The sequence below is a fragment of the Odocoileus virginianus genome, unplaced genomic scaffold (genome assembly GCF_023699985.2).
Source record: "Odocoileus virginianus isolate 20LAN1187 ecotype Illinois unplaced genomic scaffold, Ovbor_1.2 Unplaced_Scaffold_2, whole genome shotgun sequence".
Taxonomy (NCBI): domain Eukaryota; kingdom Metazoa; phylum Chordata; class Mammalia; order Artiodactyla; family Cervidae; genus Odocoileus; species Odocoileus virginianus.
In genome coordinates, this window is record NW_027224264.1 from 27,636 (window position 1) to 43,453 (window position 15,818).

At 36.1% G+C, this 15,818-nt stretch overlaps 1 protein-coding gene across 1 annotated transcript in view; it reads right to left on the reverse strand.

Annotated features, from left to right (window-relative positions):
• Positions 1 to 15,818, reverse strand: part of LOC110147854 (THO complex subunit 2) — a gene marked incomplete at its 3' end in the record, with an annotated part of 86,364 nt that overhangs the window by 23,865 nt on the left and 46,681 nt on the right. The window contains exons 8-11 of the mRNA XM_020909621.2: positions 15,379 to 15,545; positions 3,937 to 4,029; positions 978 to 1,133; positions 214 to 386 (exon numbers count right to left, since the gene is read on the reverse strand). Coding sequence (XP_020765280.2) covers positions 214 to 386; positions 978 to 1,133; positions 3,937 to 4,029; positions 15,379 to 15,545 — 589 coding nt within the window. The remainder of the gene's footprint in view (positions 1 to 213; positions 387 to 977; positions 1,134 to 3,936; positions 4,030 to 15,378; positions 15,546 to 15,818) is intronic.

Below are 15,818 nucleotides of genomic sequence, written 5' to 3' on the forward strand. Positions count from 1 at the left end.
TGAGACAACACTGCAGCACAAATTCTGCAATGCCTGGTGTAGATGATAGGAGACAAGCCTGCCAGCCAGAATATTCTCTGTGACCATCTCTTATCTTCTGATAAAACAATTTAAAATATATGCTTGATTGAAGGAGACAAGGTAAATATGCAGATCTTATTTTGTAGTCCTAAACTCTTTCTACCTCAATTAGTAAAGCATATGGTAACATACCTTCGGTAGAGAGGCTCAATAGTTATATGAATCAGCTTGCAAATAGCAAGGGCTATTAGTTTATGTGAAGCTGCATAGTATGGAGGCATCTGATCCATAATGCTCTGCGCATGCTGCCAATCACCAATCTTTAACAAGGCTTCCAACAAACCAAGTTTTTGGTTGTCAGGTGGCTAAAAAAGAACAATTATAGCAAAGATACTCAGAATACAGACACCAATAATCTTTAAATATTTTTCTTTTTTTAAAAAATATTTTTCATTTAAAAAGCTAAGCCAAATAACACAATGTATGTCAATAACAGTTGCCATTCATGGCAAATTCAACAGTATTTTCTTGAAAGCACAATCAAGTTTTTTAGTGACTGAAAGAAAAAGAAATAATAGGATCTGCTCTTTCATTTAGCAGACAAAACACGACAGTTTACAGACTTGGAATTAAATTCAATTCTACTGTGCCACAGGAAACTAGAATTCATCTTTGAAAATCCCTTCAGGACTTGAGAGACACTATACACAGAGCACAAATATAGTCAATACATGTGTGATATTATCTAGAATACATTCTGAAATTTATATAGGAAAAAACATGACAGCCTCGCTTGGGAGGTGCCAAAACCATGTTTGCAAATTAGTATTCCACAAACTAGGTTTCGTCACAATCAAAATTAAGAAATTCTTCTTCCACAAGTTGATTAACCATCACAAGTTGAATTTCATAATTCTAAATCCAGAAGACAACATTTATCAGAATAAATTATATACCTTCTCCACTTTCTCCTCTTCTTTTTCCTTTTCTTTCTCTCGCTCGTCAATTTTATCAGAAGACAATACAACCATTGTAAGTTTTCTAACAATCTGTTTAGCTTCTACAATTTCTCGTTTGTGTTCATCCATAATGCAATTATCAGCTGGAAGAAGCTAAAAATGGTTTATTAAAATTTCATAAAATAGCTAATACTATTTGCACACATAAAAAGCAAACACTACTCTCAATTGATAAAACTGTACATAAGAAGTCTGGTCTATTTATGACCATAATTTCCCTTCGAAATAGGTCTTCCCCTTATTTTCATATTAACCTGACAGGGTTAAATATCTGAATTTTGTACACTTTTTAAACTCAGGTAGCAATTCAAAGTTTCATCTCTTCTGTCAGAGGTCCTAAATTAATATAATACTACAACAGCAATGCCTACCATTGCATTTATTAGTTTATCCAAGAAAATGCATACCTGTTCAATTAAAAATATCAGAGATTTCCCCTTTAAAGGCCAAACCCCAAATTAAATAAAATACTATATACAGATCCAATTTGGGAGAGGTAAACTATTGATTTACATAATGGGGCAAATTTGATTCCTAAATGAAAAATCTCAAGTCGAAAAATTATGAACAACTTGACATCTCACTTTTCATTTTCTAGATACCTATTTGTCTTAAGTCAAAAACTAGTTTCTAGTTTATTACAAAAGAAAAAGTATCATGTGGATAGTTGATCCTTCATTATGAAAAAAAGGATCAAGAATCTCAAGTACAGCCATCTTGTATGAGTTGAAGATGGTTAATATGGACATTTCATAAATAGACACATATCCAACAAACCATTATTGAGTCATTTTTGCTAGGCACTATGGTGATAGCTCACCATTCCTGTGGTGGTAAAGACTCTGCCTGCCAATGCAGGAGACACAAGAGATGCAGGTTCAATCCCTGGGTCAGGAAGATCCCCTGGAGTAGGAAATGGCAACCCACTCCAGTATTCTTGCCTGGAAAATCCCATGGACAGAGGAGCCTGATGGGCTATAGTCCATGGAGCCACAAAGAGTTGGACATGACTGAGTACATGCACAAGCACAGTGAAATATTAAACTACATACTACAGACTTTATCCCATCAGTCAAAAAGGGGGAGTGGAAGAAAACTCATTATGGACTGGTGCAAAGAGGTAAGTCAGACTTTTTCTCATTCCTTATTCTCTCCACTGGCAATCAAACCCATTTTTATTGCTCTACTTATATACCTATCATATATCTACCACAGATTCTCATCTTTTACCTAGTCTACTTCAATTGCCTCTGAAATCTCCCATTACAATGGGTTAACGCTATGTTTTTAATTATAGTTCTCTCCATTTCTAGTCTTGTGTATTTTGAAAATATGGTATTAGGTATATATAAAAATTACAATGATTATATCTTTCTAGTAAAAACAAGTTTATTGTTATAAAGTGATTCTCTGTTTTGTCTGACAAGAATAATTTCCCCAGTATATTTTCCCACCCTTTTACTTTCAACCTTTCTTTGCCCTTAGGTTTCAGAAGTCTCATGTAAACAATAAACTAGTTTTTAATCCCATCTGAAAATCCTTGTCACTTTAACAGGAATACTTTTAAACTCTGCTTATATTTACAATTAAGCTAAAAAATATCAGTAATAAATCTATCATCATTTTTAAACTTTTCATTTGTTCTGCAAGTCTATACTTGCCTGTATAAACTCATACCTATGTCTTCAGATTCTTCTTTTTCTGACCAGTTTTTCATGTTTTCAGTTTGTACATCCTTGTCTACACGAAATCTTGAATGGCTGTCTACTATCAACAAGAAAAAAATCCAAACTCCTTACCATGGCCCTTAACAGCCCTTCATAGTTTGGCCTCTAATCTACTTCTCCATTCTCATTTCCCCTACATACCATCCTAGGCTCCAACCACTCTGAGCTCCTCGGTGTTCCCCTAAGGGGATAATGAAATCTTTTCAAACCTGTTGCCTTTATATTCAGTTAATTCTACCTACAATGCTTTCCACCTATTTAAGCCTGGCCAACACTTCAAGTTCCCAGTTCAACGTCAGTAGTTTGGAGAAGCCTTCCAAAATCCCCCAATGACAGAGATGGTCACTACCTATTTTGAGGCCTCATAGCACTATGTGAGTATTTCCAATAAAGTACTTATAGAATGCAAAATGTTTTCTCCCTTGCTAGACTATGACTGCTTCCAAGATAGTGATCAAATTTCATTCAGCTCTGTAACCATTATATGTAATGACAGGCAAGGAAGTTAGAAGTTAGAAAGTGATTTCAAAGGCAGTGAAGATGATGTCAATTTTGAACAGTTCATAGACATCCTAACGCACAACCTAATAAAACAAGAAATTCTATGCTACAAACCTAGCGTTTTCAAACTGACAGGCTAAGCTGTTGCTGAACTAGAGGTCATCTATCACAACCACATACATATTCCTCTAGATCCTGCAATAAAAGCACATCTGTTATCCAGCAGTAAAACACCCGAGAAGCTATCTTTTAAAAGTACATGAAAAGTTCCAAATTCATCCTGAATCCTCAAAATTAACATGCAGGGGAGAAGGAAGAACTATTTAGGTAAACCCATATTTCCCATAATTCGTGTATAATATAGCAGTCTAAAACCACATTGATTAGAACTTGGCCTCTCTCTCCATGACATATGCTTTGATGACAATTAAGAACTTTAACTTCACAGTCAACCTTGAATTCTGTACAAAAGGTATTTCATTTCCATGGTTCCTATAAACTAAATTTATTCACTTTATAAAGCAAACACAAAGCAATAATGTAATAGGGCTTCAAAAATTAAGACTTGAGCATCTAGAACCAATCTTGGAGTGCTACATGGCTGCCTCCTCCTCTTCCCCACCCCTGGGATGAATAACCAAATATTCTTAGCAGCCCACTTAACTTACATGTACATAAAGATCATCTAAGTCAATAAGGTTAAATTGTAGAAGTACTGCTGCAACTCTGTATAAAGATGAAGGAGTCTCTCCATTTGGTTCCTTGAAAAACAAAAGAAAAGTTTCTATTTAGTGCAAAACGTACAACTAAAATCTATCTTTTTAATCTACCAATAATTAAGAACAATTAGATCTAATAACTCTAGGGCAACAATAAGCTTCATTGCTCTTCCTGACCATGAATAATAACATCTGAATTCAGGACAAATATAATCATATGAATATCTCTTTTCACATTGGTACAACTAATGAACACAAGAAAAGCAGTTTCAAAAATGGACACATGCTAATATTTGAATAAAATCTGAAACTTGAACAGAATGGGATTTTATACTGCATAATACTTGGTTTGGGTTTCTATTTATATGTGTGTTTTCTTAACTTGCTTTTTCAAGTACTTCTCAGTGGAGTTGCAGATAGACAAGACTGACAAATTTGGAAGTGTGGAACCATTGTGTCTGCTTGATACTTTTTTCCCCGTTCTTTTATTTCTTGGGTTCTGTGCTAAGTATATCTGCTTGTCAGCTGACTTCCCCTTCAAAACGGGTGTCTGTACTTCTTCCCTGGTAGCTCAGACAGTAAAGAATCTGCCTATAATGCAGGAGACCTAGCTTCCATTCCTGGGCCAGGAAGAGTTCCTAGAGGAGGAAATGACAATCCACTCTGGTATTCTTGCCTGGAGAATCCCACGGATAGAGAGCCTGGCAGGCTGCAGTTCATGGGGTTGCAAAGAGTCGGACACCACTGAGGGATTAACACTACTACTACTATACTTATTACACGTGGATAATTAAGCATTTTAAAACTAGGGATGGCCAATCCCAGGTCAGCTCTATTGGTCCTACCGAGAAACAGATGGATCTCTGAAGGCTATTAAGATGACTTTCACTTAATTTTTAAATGGCCTGGGGTCAGATGAATAGAAGAATGAAGTGAAGATAACTGGCAATTACTAAATTGCCCAATGCAAATAAAAAGAAAATGGTGACAATACATTATGTTCTGCTTCTACTCAACACTGAACTTGAGAACTTTATGAGTAAACCTCCTCCCATAATTGTGATATGCGTTATGCACATATGAAGCTAACAAAACTAACAGATATATTTAAAAAGGCATTATTTCACCATGATTTTTAAGACAGATTAAGTCCTCAACTTAACAAGTTTGACTTTAATTGTTTTTAAATGGCTATTTTAGTATCAAAACATTTTTCCATGAAAACAAATGGTGGTCATGGTTTCAGAGCAAAACCACAAAAGCTCACTGACTTGAATCCACCAGGAATATTCACATTTTCCCCATTAACTCTGCTTAAGTGAGCCATAAGAAGCCTCCAACTCTCAGGGCCAAATGTCAATTCCTGTACTCTGATCTTCCTATCGCTCTGCACAATCCCTGTTCTGTCCTATCTCATGTATCCACATTCTTAAAGAACTTCTATTGAATCCTCTGGAATTCATGACCCATCCTCAGCAAAACCCCCTATACCTTGAAACTCTCCTCTAAATGTATCCTCTAAACCTCTTCTCCTCGCTTTCACCTTAACATCTGAACAGAGCCTAGCATTCACTAGTAACACCACTCCCACGGTAACCCAGTCAAGTGGTGGCTATTTTCCCTGGACCCCTCACACTACTAGGCCTGGAGGTAGGGTATGAATCATCTTTGTTTTTAACAGTTGTTTTCAGACTATTCTCCATCCATGCTCCCTAAAGCCCACCCAGCTTTGAATTTTCTATCACTCACTATCCTTCACTATTCTTGTGATCTAGTTTCATTCCACTGTGGTCCAAGAAAATATTTTACATAATTTCAATGTTTTAAATGTATTGAGACTTGTTCTGTGGTCTAATATAAGGCCTATCCTAGAGAATGTTCCATGTGTACTTGAGAAGAATGTGTAATCTACTGTTGTCCAATGGACTGTTCTATATATGTCTGTTTTAAGTCTAACTGGTTTACAGTGTTGCTCAAGTCCTCCATTTCCTCTCTGATCTTTTGTCTAATTTTTCTATCCACTAATGAGAGTGGGGTATGGAAATCTCCAATAGTTACTGTAGAACTGTCTATTTCTCCCTTCAATCCTGCTAATGTTTGCTTCATATATTTTGAGGCTCTGTTTGGTGCATATACAGTTATTAGCTGCTTTATGTTCTTGACAGGCTGACCCTTTTAACAATATATAATGTCTTTTGATATCTATTATAAAAAAATTTGCTTTAAAGTCTATACAGCCACCCCATCTCTCCTAGATACTGTTTGCATTGGTTATCTATTTACATACTTTCGCTTCCAACATATTTGTATCTTTGGATCTTAAAGTAAGTCTCTTATAGATAACGTATAGTTGAATCATGCTTTTTTTCCCCTCTCATTTTATTACAATGAATTTTAACACTATAGAAACCTTGGTGGGTCTGGATCTTGCTTTTTTTATACATTCTGCCAAACTCTGCTTTTTAATTACAAAGTTTAACCCATTTAAATAATTAGTAATGAGGAAGGACTTCTGCCATTTTACTGTTTCCTGTCTTATTTTATTGTTTCTCATTTCCTCCATCACTTTTTTAGTGTTTTTTTAAATTCCCTGTTCCTTTCCTCTTCTATTTATTTTTTAAGTATTTTCTTAGTGGTTACTTTGAGTGTTAACAATTAACATTTTAAACTTATAATAACATATTTAGAATTAATATCAACTTAGCTTCAATATTATACAAACTCCGCATCTATAAATCTCTATCCTTCCCCCTTTAATATTGTTACACATTGTGTCAACTAGATTTATAATTGTTGTTTTATTCTTTTGTCTTTTAAATCATATAAGAAAAAAGGAGAAGCTACAAACCAAAAAATATAATAATATTGGCTTTTATATTTAGCTATGTAGTTACATTTACCAATGTTCTTTATTTTTCCATATGGCTTCAAGTTACTGTCTAGTGTCCTTTCATTTCAATTCAAAGGACTCACTTCAGCATTTCTTGTAGGACAGGTTTGTTAGCAATGAACTCCCCCAACATTTATTTTGGAATATCATAATCTCTCATTTTTGAGGGGTAGTTTTGTTGGATATAGAATTCTTGGTTTCATTCTTTCAGTACTTTATATAGTCCATTCCACTGCCTTCTGAAGAAATCAGCTGTCAATTTATTGAGGTCACTTGTATGAATGAGTCACATCTGTTTTGCTGCTTTCAAGATTCTCTTTGTCTTTGACTATTATATATATATACTATATTATAATTTGACTATAATGTGTCTCAGGGTGGATCTCTCTGAGTTTATCCCATGTGGTGTTTCTCAAGTATCTTAAATGTGTAGATTCATATATTTCATCAAATTTGAGGTTTCCACCATTATTTTTTTCAAATATGCTGTCCTTTTCTCTCTCTCCCCTCTGCCTCTGACTCCACAATGTACATACTGACACATCTTTTTTTTTTTTTTTTTTTGGCTGTACCGTATGTGGGATTTTAGTTCCCTAAACAGGGACTGAACCCAGGATCACAGCAGTGAAAGCATCAAGTCCTAACCACTGGACAGCCAAGGAACTCCTCACATATTGGTATACTTGATGGTGTCCCATAGGTCTGTTAGGCTCTGGTGATTTTTCTTCATTCTTTTCGGTTTCTGCTCCTCAGACTGTATAACTTCAATTAATTTATCAAGTGGTCTAATCGTTTCTTCAGCATTCTCAAATCTGCTGCTGTACCCATCTAGAGAATTTTTTATTTATCACATTTTTGGCTCCAGAATTTGTTTGGTTCCTTTTTAAATAATTTTTAATAATTTCTATATTTTTATTGATATTCTCTGTCAGGCAAGATAGTGCTTTCCTGGTTTTCTTTAGTTCTTTTTCCATGGTTTCTTATAGATACTAAGCATATTTAGGACTGTTGATTGAAATTATTTATCTAGTATGTCCACTGCTTGAGCTTCCTCGAGGATACTTTCTATTAATTCCTTTTCTTATGAATAAGCCTTACTTTGTTCCTTTTCAAAACTCATTATTTTCTGTAGAAAACTGAATACTGTGAATACTGAATATTTTGTGGCAATTCTGAAAATCAGATTCTGCCCCCCTATGGGGTTTGTTGTCGTCTGCTTATTTAATGACTTCTCTAAACCAACTTTGTAGTTTATACTACTGTTGTGTGTGATCATTGAATTTGTATTCTTTCATCTTAGTGGTCAACTAGTGTTTTGCATTTCTTAAAGACCTGAAGAGAAAAGAAAAAAAAATACTCTTCCAGTCTTTGCACACTGGCTTTGTTAGGGCACCCCACAACAGTTGGCCAGGCCATTTACAACCTTGCCTTAGTCTTCACTTCCTGCTTGTGCAGAGCCTGAAGACCAACCTGAGGAAAAACCATTGGGTATTCTCAGCCATTTCCAGAGCATGCATCCAGTTCTGGGCATGCACTTGGCCTTTTTTTTTTTTTTTTCTCGCTTCTGATTCCATGTTACAGGCAGGAAATTTTCTAAAGCTCTTATTCCCCTTTCTTTCTCCTTCTTCCTTCCCAGGCTTTCAGTCTCTCTATTGCTTGTCTCTTACTCCAACTGCTAAAGCAAGTAACAGTGCCTTCAAATGCTTTTGGCAAAAGCCACCCTAGCCCAATAGACTGTCCTGGTGGCTCAGACGGTAAAGCATCTGCCTACAGTGCAGGAGACCTGGGTTCAATCCCTGGGTCAGGAAGATCCCCTGGAGAAGGAAATGGCAACCCACTCCAGTATTCTTGCCTGGAAAATTCCATGGATGGAGAAGCCTGGTAGGCTATAGTCCATGGGGTTGCATGGACTTCACTTTCACCCTAGCCTGAGGGATGTTCCCAGTCAGGCAAAACAAAGACAAGCCCTAGCACCAATCCTTCAGGGAGTAGCCAGACAGGCCAAATTCTTTGAGAACAATTTTTTATATCCTCAGGCATTAGCAATCTGTACTAGGAATGCTGGATTTTATCTTCACAGCCACCATCAATCTGGGTGTGAGAGATAGTAGGCAGGCAATTTAAAATGCTACAGAGCTCTCTTATCCCAAACAGCAGCTTCTTTCTTCACCAAATCATTCCTTGGTTCCTTAAGTTTTTACTAAATTCCAGAGTTCTGTGAGTTGATTGACAGTTTTTTGCCAGTTCATTAGTTGCTTTTATGAAGGGACAGAGCTCTGAGAGTTCTGTACTCTGCCACTTTTAGTTATGTACTATTGTTGTCATCTATGGACCCCTGGGTCACAGCCCTTTACTTAGCAATGAATGATCTTAGCTTCTGATTCACTGTCACTTTCTCCAACCCTATTCCTTTCTTAATTTTTGGAGATTTTCATATACATGTTAGTGATACTTCCATCATGCTGGTTTCTTAGTTCCTTGAATTTCACTCCTGCAAAGACCTCCTCTATCCTATTTCAGCCATTCACTCCATAACCTAAATTCTAATATTACCAATAGCTACTACTCCTCAAAGTACTAATTTCACATATCCACCCTCAAGTAGGTCCTTAATGTCACTGGCCAATTATACTCTTATTTCTCTAGTCCATTTACTCTCATACTCTCTTACACAACTATTTCCTACTTTCTCTCCTAAGCTTCAATACCTCCTCTATCATTCCCTTTCTCATCTGATGAACTTGCTTTCTATTTCAGCATGAAAACTGGATCAATCAACAGGACCTCTACAAATTCTCACCATCAGATCTATCCACCTACCAACAAGTGTACCCACATATGTTACCTTTCCACCTGTTATTATATGTGAACTCCCTGTGGTCCTATTTAAAGTGCATCCATCACTTACGCTACAAGCTGCATTCTATCTTATTCAAGAACACTAATCCAATAATTCTCTCCTCTTTCTCCTACATCACCAGTTTCTTTCTGTTCAATCATTCCCATCAACACATAAACAGTCTCTCTCCTATCTTCAAAGAAAATCTCAGTTCACTTCCTCAACAAGCTACCACTCCATTTATCTGTGCCTCTCTGTAGCAACTCCTTTATAGAGTTGTCTGTTCTCATTGTCTCTAATTCCATTCTCCCCATTCTCTTTTAACATCACTCAAACTCTACAAATATGGCTAGTTTTGACCTCCTTGCTAATAAATCCAATGAGCATTTTTCAGTCCTCATCTTAAATGACCTGTCAGAGACACTTAACAGACTTGATCATTCTTTCTTCCATTTAGCTTCCAAGATGCTATATTCTTGTTTTCCTCTTACCTTACATGTGTTCCTTCTATATCTCCTTTGCTGGCTCCTCCTCTTTGCCCAGGCCCTTTAACATCAGAGTGCCCCAAGGCTCAGCCTTGGGTTATCTTATCCAACTTAATGATTTCATCCAGTATCACAACTTTAAATATCATCTATGTGCTTTTGGCACCCACATTTCTATTTCTAGCCCTTTCTAGTTCAAGTTCTTTCTCCAGCACACCAAATCCAATATCCAGTTATTTGCTCAACATCTCCACTTGGATACCTGAATTTCTAACAGGTATTTCAAACTTAACATGCCCAAAACTAAATTCCTGATTCCTGCCCACAGTACTCCAAACTCATTCCACCTGAAATTTACCCTATCTCATTTGATGACGAAAATTATCTTTTTAGCTGCTCAGTCCAAAAAAAAAATTTTAGGACAGTCCTTAACTCTACTTTCTCACATTCTCTACCTTCAAAATATATTCAGAACATCATCTATTTCCACTACTACCATAACCATATCGATTCTTCAAAAACCTAAGTCAAAATGCACATGTACACACTTTTTTTGTCTCTCTTGTCTCTTTCTCACACACATATCACTCATGTCACCATTAGATGTGTCTACTAAAGAAACTCCTTATTCTAAAAAAAAAAAAAAAAAAAAAGAAACTCCTTATTCTGATGGCTAGTAATTAATGTAGAAAAAAAACTGAAGTATTTGTCTGTCTTTCTTGTAGGAACTGTACTGCAGGATAACCAAATAATCAAGTTGATAAGGGACAACTGATGACTCATAATGTAGACGGCAAGATAAAATTAGTGAACCAACAATTTGGAACCCCAAAGGAAATAACTGACTCAAAAAACTACCATCCATGTAGTTACATTACACTTAATGAAAGGTTGATGAAAAACTGGATATTCACATGTTCCCAAATATCAACCTACAGATACTTGCTGTTGACAAGATGGGGAAATGTCATTGTATAATGGAGGGATTATGTTGTCATCAACTTACTGAAATATTAGAAGTCAGTATTAGATGCTATGAAATATGAAACATATAACACAACCTATAAGTATTTTTGCCACTAATATTTTACCTGAACATAGTCGAGCCTTTAGCCCTAACTCCAAGCATATAAGAAAAACAGGGGATAAAGAACAAATTAAACCAACCACAAAAAGCAATTAGATAAATCCAAAAGGTGGAGTCTTCTTTGGGAATGTTCTCTTCAATAAGTCACTGCTATTAATGGAAGGGGTGGGGGAAATTATTCTAAATTAAAAGAGAGCAAAAAATCCTCAAAATCAAATATTATATTTGTGTGGTCTTTGACTGTATCATCATTTGAACAAACCAGGTGTAAAATGCATTTGGGGACAACTTGGAAAATCTGAATACGGTCTGAGCTATGATAGCAATCTAGTTAGATATAAAATTAGTATCATGGTTGTATACAAAATGTCCTTAGGGGGGATCGGGATGGGGAACACATGTAAATCCATGGCTGATTCATGTCAATGTATGGCAAAAACCACTACAATATTGTAAAGTAATTAGCCTCCAACTAATAAAAAATAAATGAAGAAAAAAAACTTAAAAGTCCTTACTTTTAAAAATATAAATTAATGTATTTAGGAGCAACCATTAACGATCTGTAATATAAATTAATATTTCCAAAAAAAATTATACCAATGTGTTAATAAACATACTTCTAGGTGATAGAGTTATGGGTATTCACACTATTCACTCTTTTCTATATGTCTAAAAATGTTCATAATAAAATGAAAAGATAAAAGAGAAACAAAATGAAAAAAACTATACCAGATCATATCACTCAAAACCTCCACTGGCTTCACCTGGCATTGGGAGTCAGAAACCTTGCACCAGTTCCATGTGATATGGTCCCTCAACTTTGACCTCACCCCCTACCACTCTCCCACTCAATCACTCTGATCCAGCCACACTGGTCTCCTCGCTGTTATTCAACACATCAGGCATGCTCACACCTTAAGACTGTTGTCCTAGCTGTTCTCTTTGCCTGGAGGATCTTCCAAATACCTGCAGTTTACACTCTCACTTCTGTTTCTCTGCTTAAATAAACTCACCTTTTCAATGAGGTCTACTCTCACTTTTTTGTTTAAAATTGCCACTTCACCACCTTAGTAGTACTCTCATTCTTCCTTATCCTGCCCTCTCTCTTTCTTCTTTTGCCCCCTTCTCATTGATCACCTTTTAATGTATCATATGATTTGCTTAGAATATAAGCATCATGAAGGCAAGGATTTTTACTTGCTTACATATGTAGTCGCAACACTTAGGACACTACCTGGCACATAGGAGGTGTTCAGTCAATATTCCTTAAATGGGTATATTTGGGTTATAATAGTGCATAACCATGGTACCGCTATTATTATGTTCTGAATCAAGAAACCAAGAAGCTGGGACAAGAGTGAGAGTCACCATCTCCTTCCTCTTCCTGTGACAAGACAAACCCAGCCAAGTTTGTCTTTCAGTATCCTCAAACTTTCTAGTAGTCCTTTCTTCTTGCCCTTCGTGCTGACCCTAAACCCTCTATTCCAGCAATCTCTGTTAAGGGAACTGAATCAGCCCGATTTTCCAAAGTCTGTTCTAAAACTGCTTACATCCCTACCACCTTTCCAAGTCAAAACATCCAGTACAGGTAATCCCAGGTTGAAATCAGAATAAAATCACTCTCACTTTATAGCAGAAATAATTAACTTTGCCTACAAGTCCTAGCATTAAGGAAAAAAATTAAAGAACCCTGTTAATCCAAATAATTTCCAATTGGTGAAAATATGGGTTGTGGACAGGGGGAGTAAACATTTTCAGGAAGTGATGACAGGGGGGTGGGGTGGGTAGAGTTAGGCAAGAGACCAGTACACAGGGTGAGCATACATGCTTAGGAACCAATTCCCCAGGTTATAAGCCCTCAGCAGTTCTCGATTGTCGTGGCTTTTCTTACTTTACCTCACCAGACTACAAATTATCTAAAATCTCTCACATTTCTTCCCCTGCCCTCAGCGGTCCTTAAGATTACAGATTCCCAAAATAAGATTGCTCAGGCAATAAAAATAAGCAAATGGTGTTATACAGAACAATACCAGGGTTACTCTTTCTAATAATAGGTTATTTCTAAATCAAATATTTCTTGGTTGGGCATTTCTTATATAAGACAAAGGCCCCATTATCTACTTTGAAAAAAAAAAGGACCATTCCAACATTGGTTAACCCCCAGGGATATTTTAATTCAGTTCAAAAAGTGTTGCCATTATGAGGAATAGTCTCATACAGAAAGTTTTAATTCTAAAACTGATATTCAACTAACAATACTATATTAAGCATTAGGTCATCATTATTCACTGCAATAAGCCCTGAAACTCTCAGTCTCCAAAGTCCTAACCTATATTCTAATTAATCATGCTCAAATTAAATTTCAGCTACCCTGTCACTTCAGCAGTTGGCTTCATTTTCTCAAATCCAAAACAATCAAGGTGCAATTAAATAGCTGAACTTCTCTTTCTCTATACTAAGAGTGGGCTCCCTGGCTGCCAGTAGGGATAGGAATGACTACCATGACACTTCTCTTGTTTGGTACCAAAAAGCTATATGCTTTTAGTTCTGAACTAATTTCTCTTCTGGAACATTATAGAGAAATGGAAAAATTAAGATAACCAAAGGCAGTAGGTGGATTATATTTGAGAATCCTAAAAGAAGATGTCCTTCTATCCTGAACTTGAGCTCTTATGGACAGGAATAGACATTCTTTTCCAGAGTATCCTCAGTGCTTAACAAAGCAACAACATGCCATAAAAACTCAGTAAATGAGTACTTCCTGACTAGTTGAAAATCCCAGGCAGGTAGACAAATTAGAAAAGCTAGACCAGAAAGACAACAGAGGCCTTATTACATTAAAATCCTCCACGCTATCAAGAGAGTTATCTTCCTAAAACATAGATCATTCATTTGTAATAATTAGTGAACTTTTACTACAGGCTAAGCAATAAAATCAATCAAGAGAAATTAGTAAAATATAGATCCTGTCCTAAATGACTCACAAGCTAGCAAAGGAGACAGACATAGTTTATTCCAGTATAACCTGATAAGTGCTAGAAGTCTGAGTCATTTTATAAGAACAGAATTTAAGAAGTGACTTAAACTCTGCATGGGTGAAGTGTCTACCAAAAACTTTTATAGTTCAAGAAGTACTTGATCTTAAAGAATAAATAAGAATTTACAAGATGAAGAAAAGACAGATGAGAGGGGGTAGGTAAGTACATTTTCCAGTTACAAGGAACTGCATTTAGACAGAGGTCTATACATAGCAATGCCCATACAAAAGTTCAAGTAACAGCTAGTAATTTAATATGACTAGAATATTAGATGTGAAGGGAAAAAAAAATCACTAAAGATAAGGCTGGAAAAAAAGAATGGGCCTAGATTGTGAAGAGCCTTTTCTGCTACATTTAGAAGTTTGAATTTCATCCTGCCAGCAAAAGTTTTTAAGCAGTGTGTTAATTAGATCTCTTTCAGAATGTAACAGTAGTATATCCATAATATGAAAGATGGATTGAAAGAGAAATAATCAGAGGCCAGAGATCTGCAAGATAACTACGCAGTGGTGTAAGTGAAAAATGATATGAGAAAGGCCTCAAGAATTTATTCACATCCATGAAAAATTTCAGCGGTAACTACCAATATGATAAAATTCTAACTCAACACAGCATTCAAGGCTCCTGACAATCTAAAGTTGTGCCAACCTTTCCAACCTCACTTCCTGTCCCTTTTCCCCCCATATCTTACAATCCAGTCACATGAGACTAAGTACCATTTCTTCAACTTGTTATATACATTCTATCTCCCATGTCTTCATTCACACACTATTTGTTACTTCTGCACAGACAACTCGCAACAAACTTGTACAGCCTTCAAGCACCAGGTTCCAAGAAAATGTTATATCTGTAAAGTCTTCCCTGACTCCATCTCTCTCAAGGCAAAAATTTATTAGGCTTTCTTAGAGGCTTTCACATCACATCATTCATACCACTAATGTAGTTTCTTATCCCTTCTGCTAAAATGGCTGAGCTGAAACCAATCTTTTAAAAATAAAATTTAAATTTTACATATAAAATCACAAAATTTACACACACACACTTTTTTTTACCTGATAAAACTTGAATTTGAACCCAAGAATATGACACAGTGTTTGCGGTTCACACATACTCATGTAAGATTCTAATAAAGATATAAAGAAGTCATCGTGTTCTGGCCTGCATTCAAACACTTCTAAAATGACATCCAGAACTCTATTGGGATCCAGATTAAAGCATCCTGTAACAGATGAGATATACACAAATTCAAAAGTGATTATACATCATTTCTAGAAAAATCATTAACTTTCAGGGACAACTTACATAAAATAAAGATGTTTTTTAAAACAACTTCTTTTACAAGTTTGCCTTCTCTGCCCCAGAGGGAAATCTTCATTTTCAAGGTCATCAAGACAACCCCCCACATTTTACAGGTGAGAAACATGACTTGCCCTGGATTACAGAGCAGATTACTGACACAGCTGAGCCCAGGACCCTGTTCTAAGTGAAACTT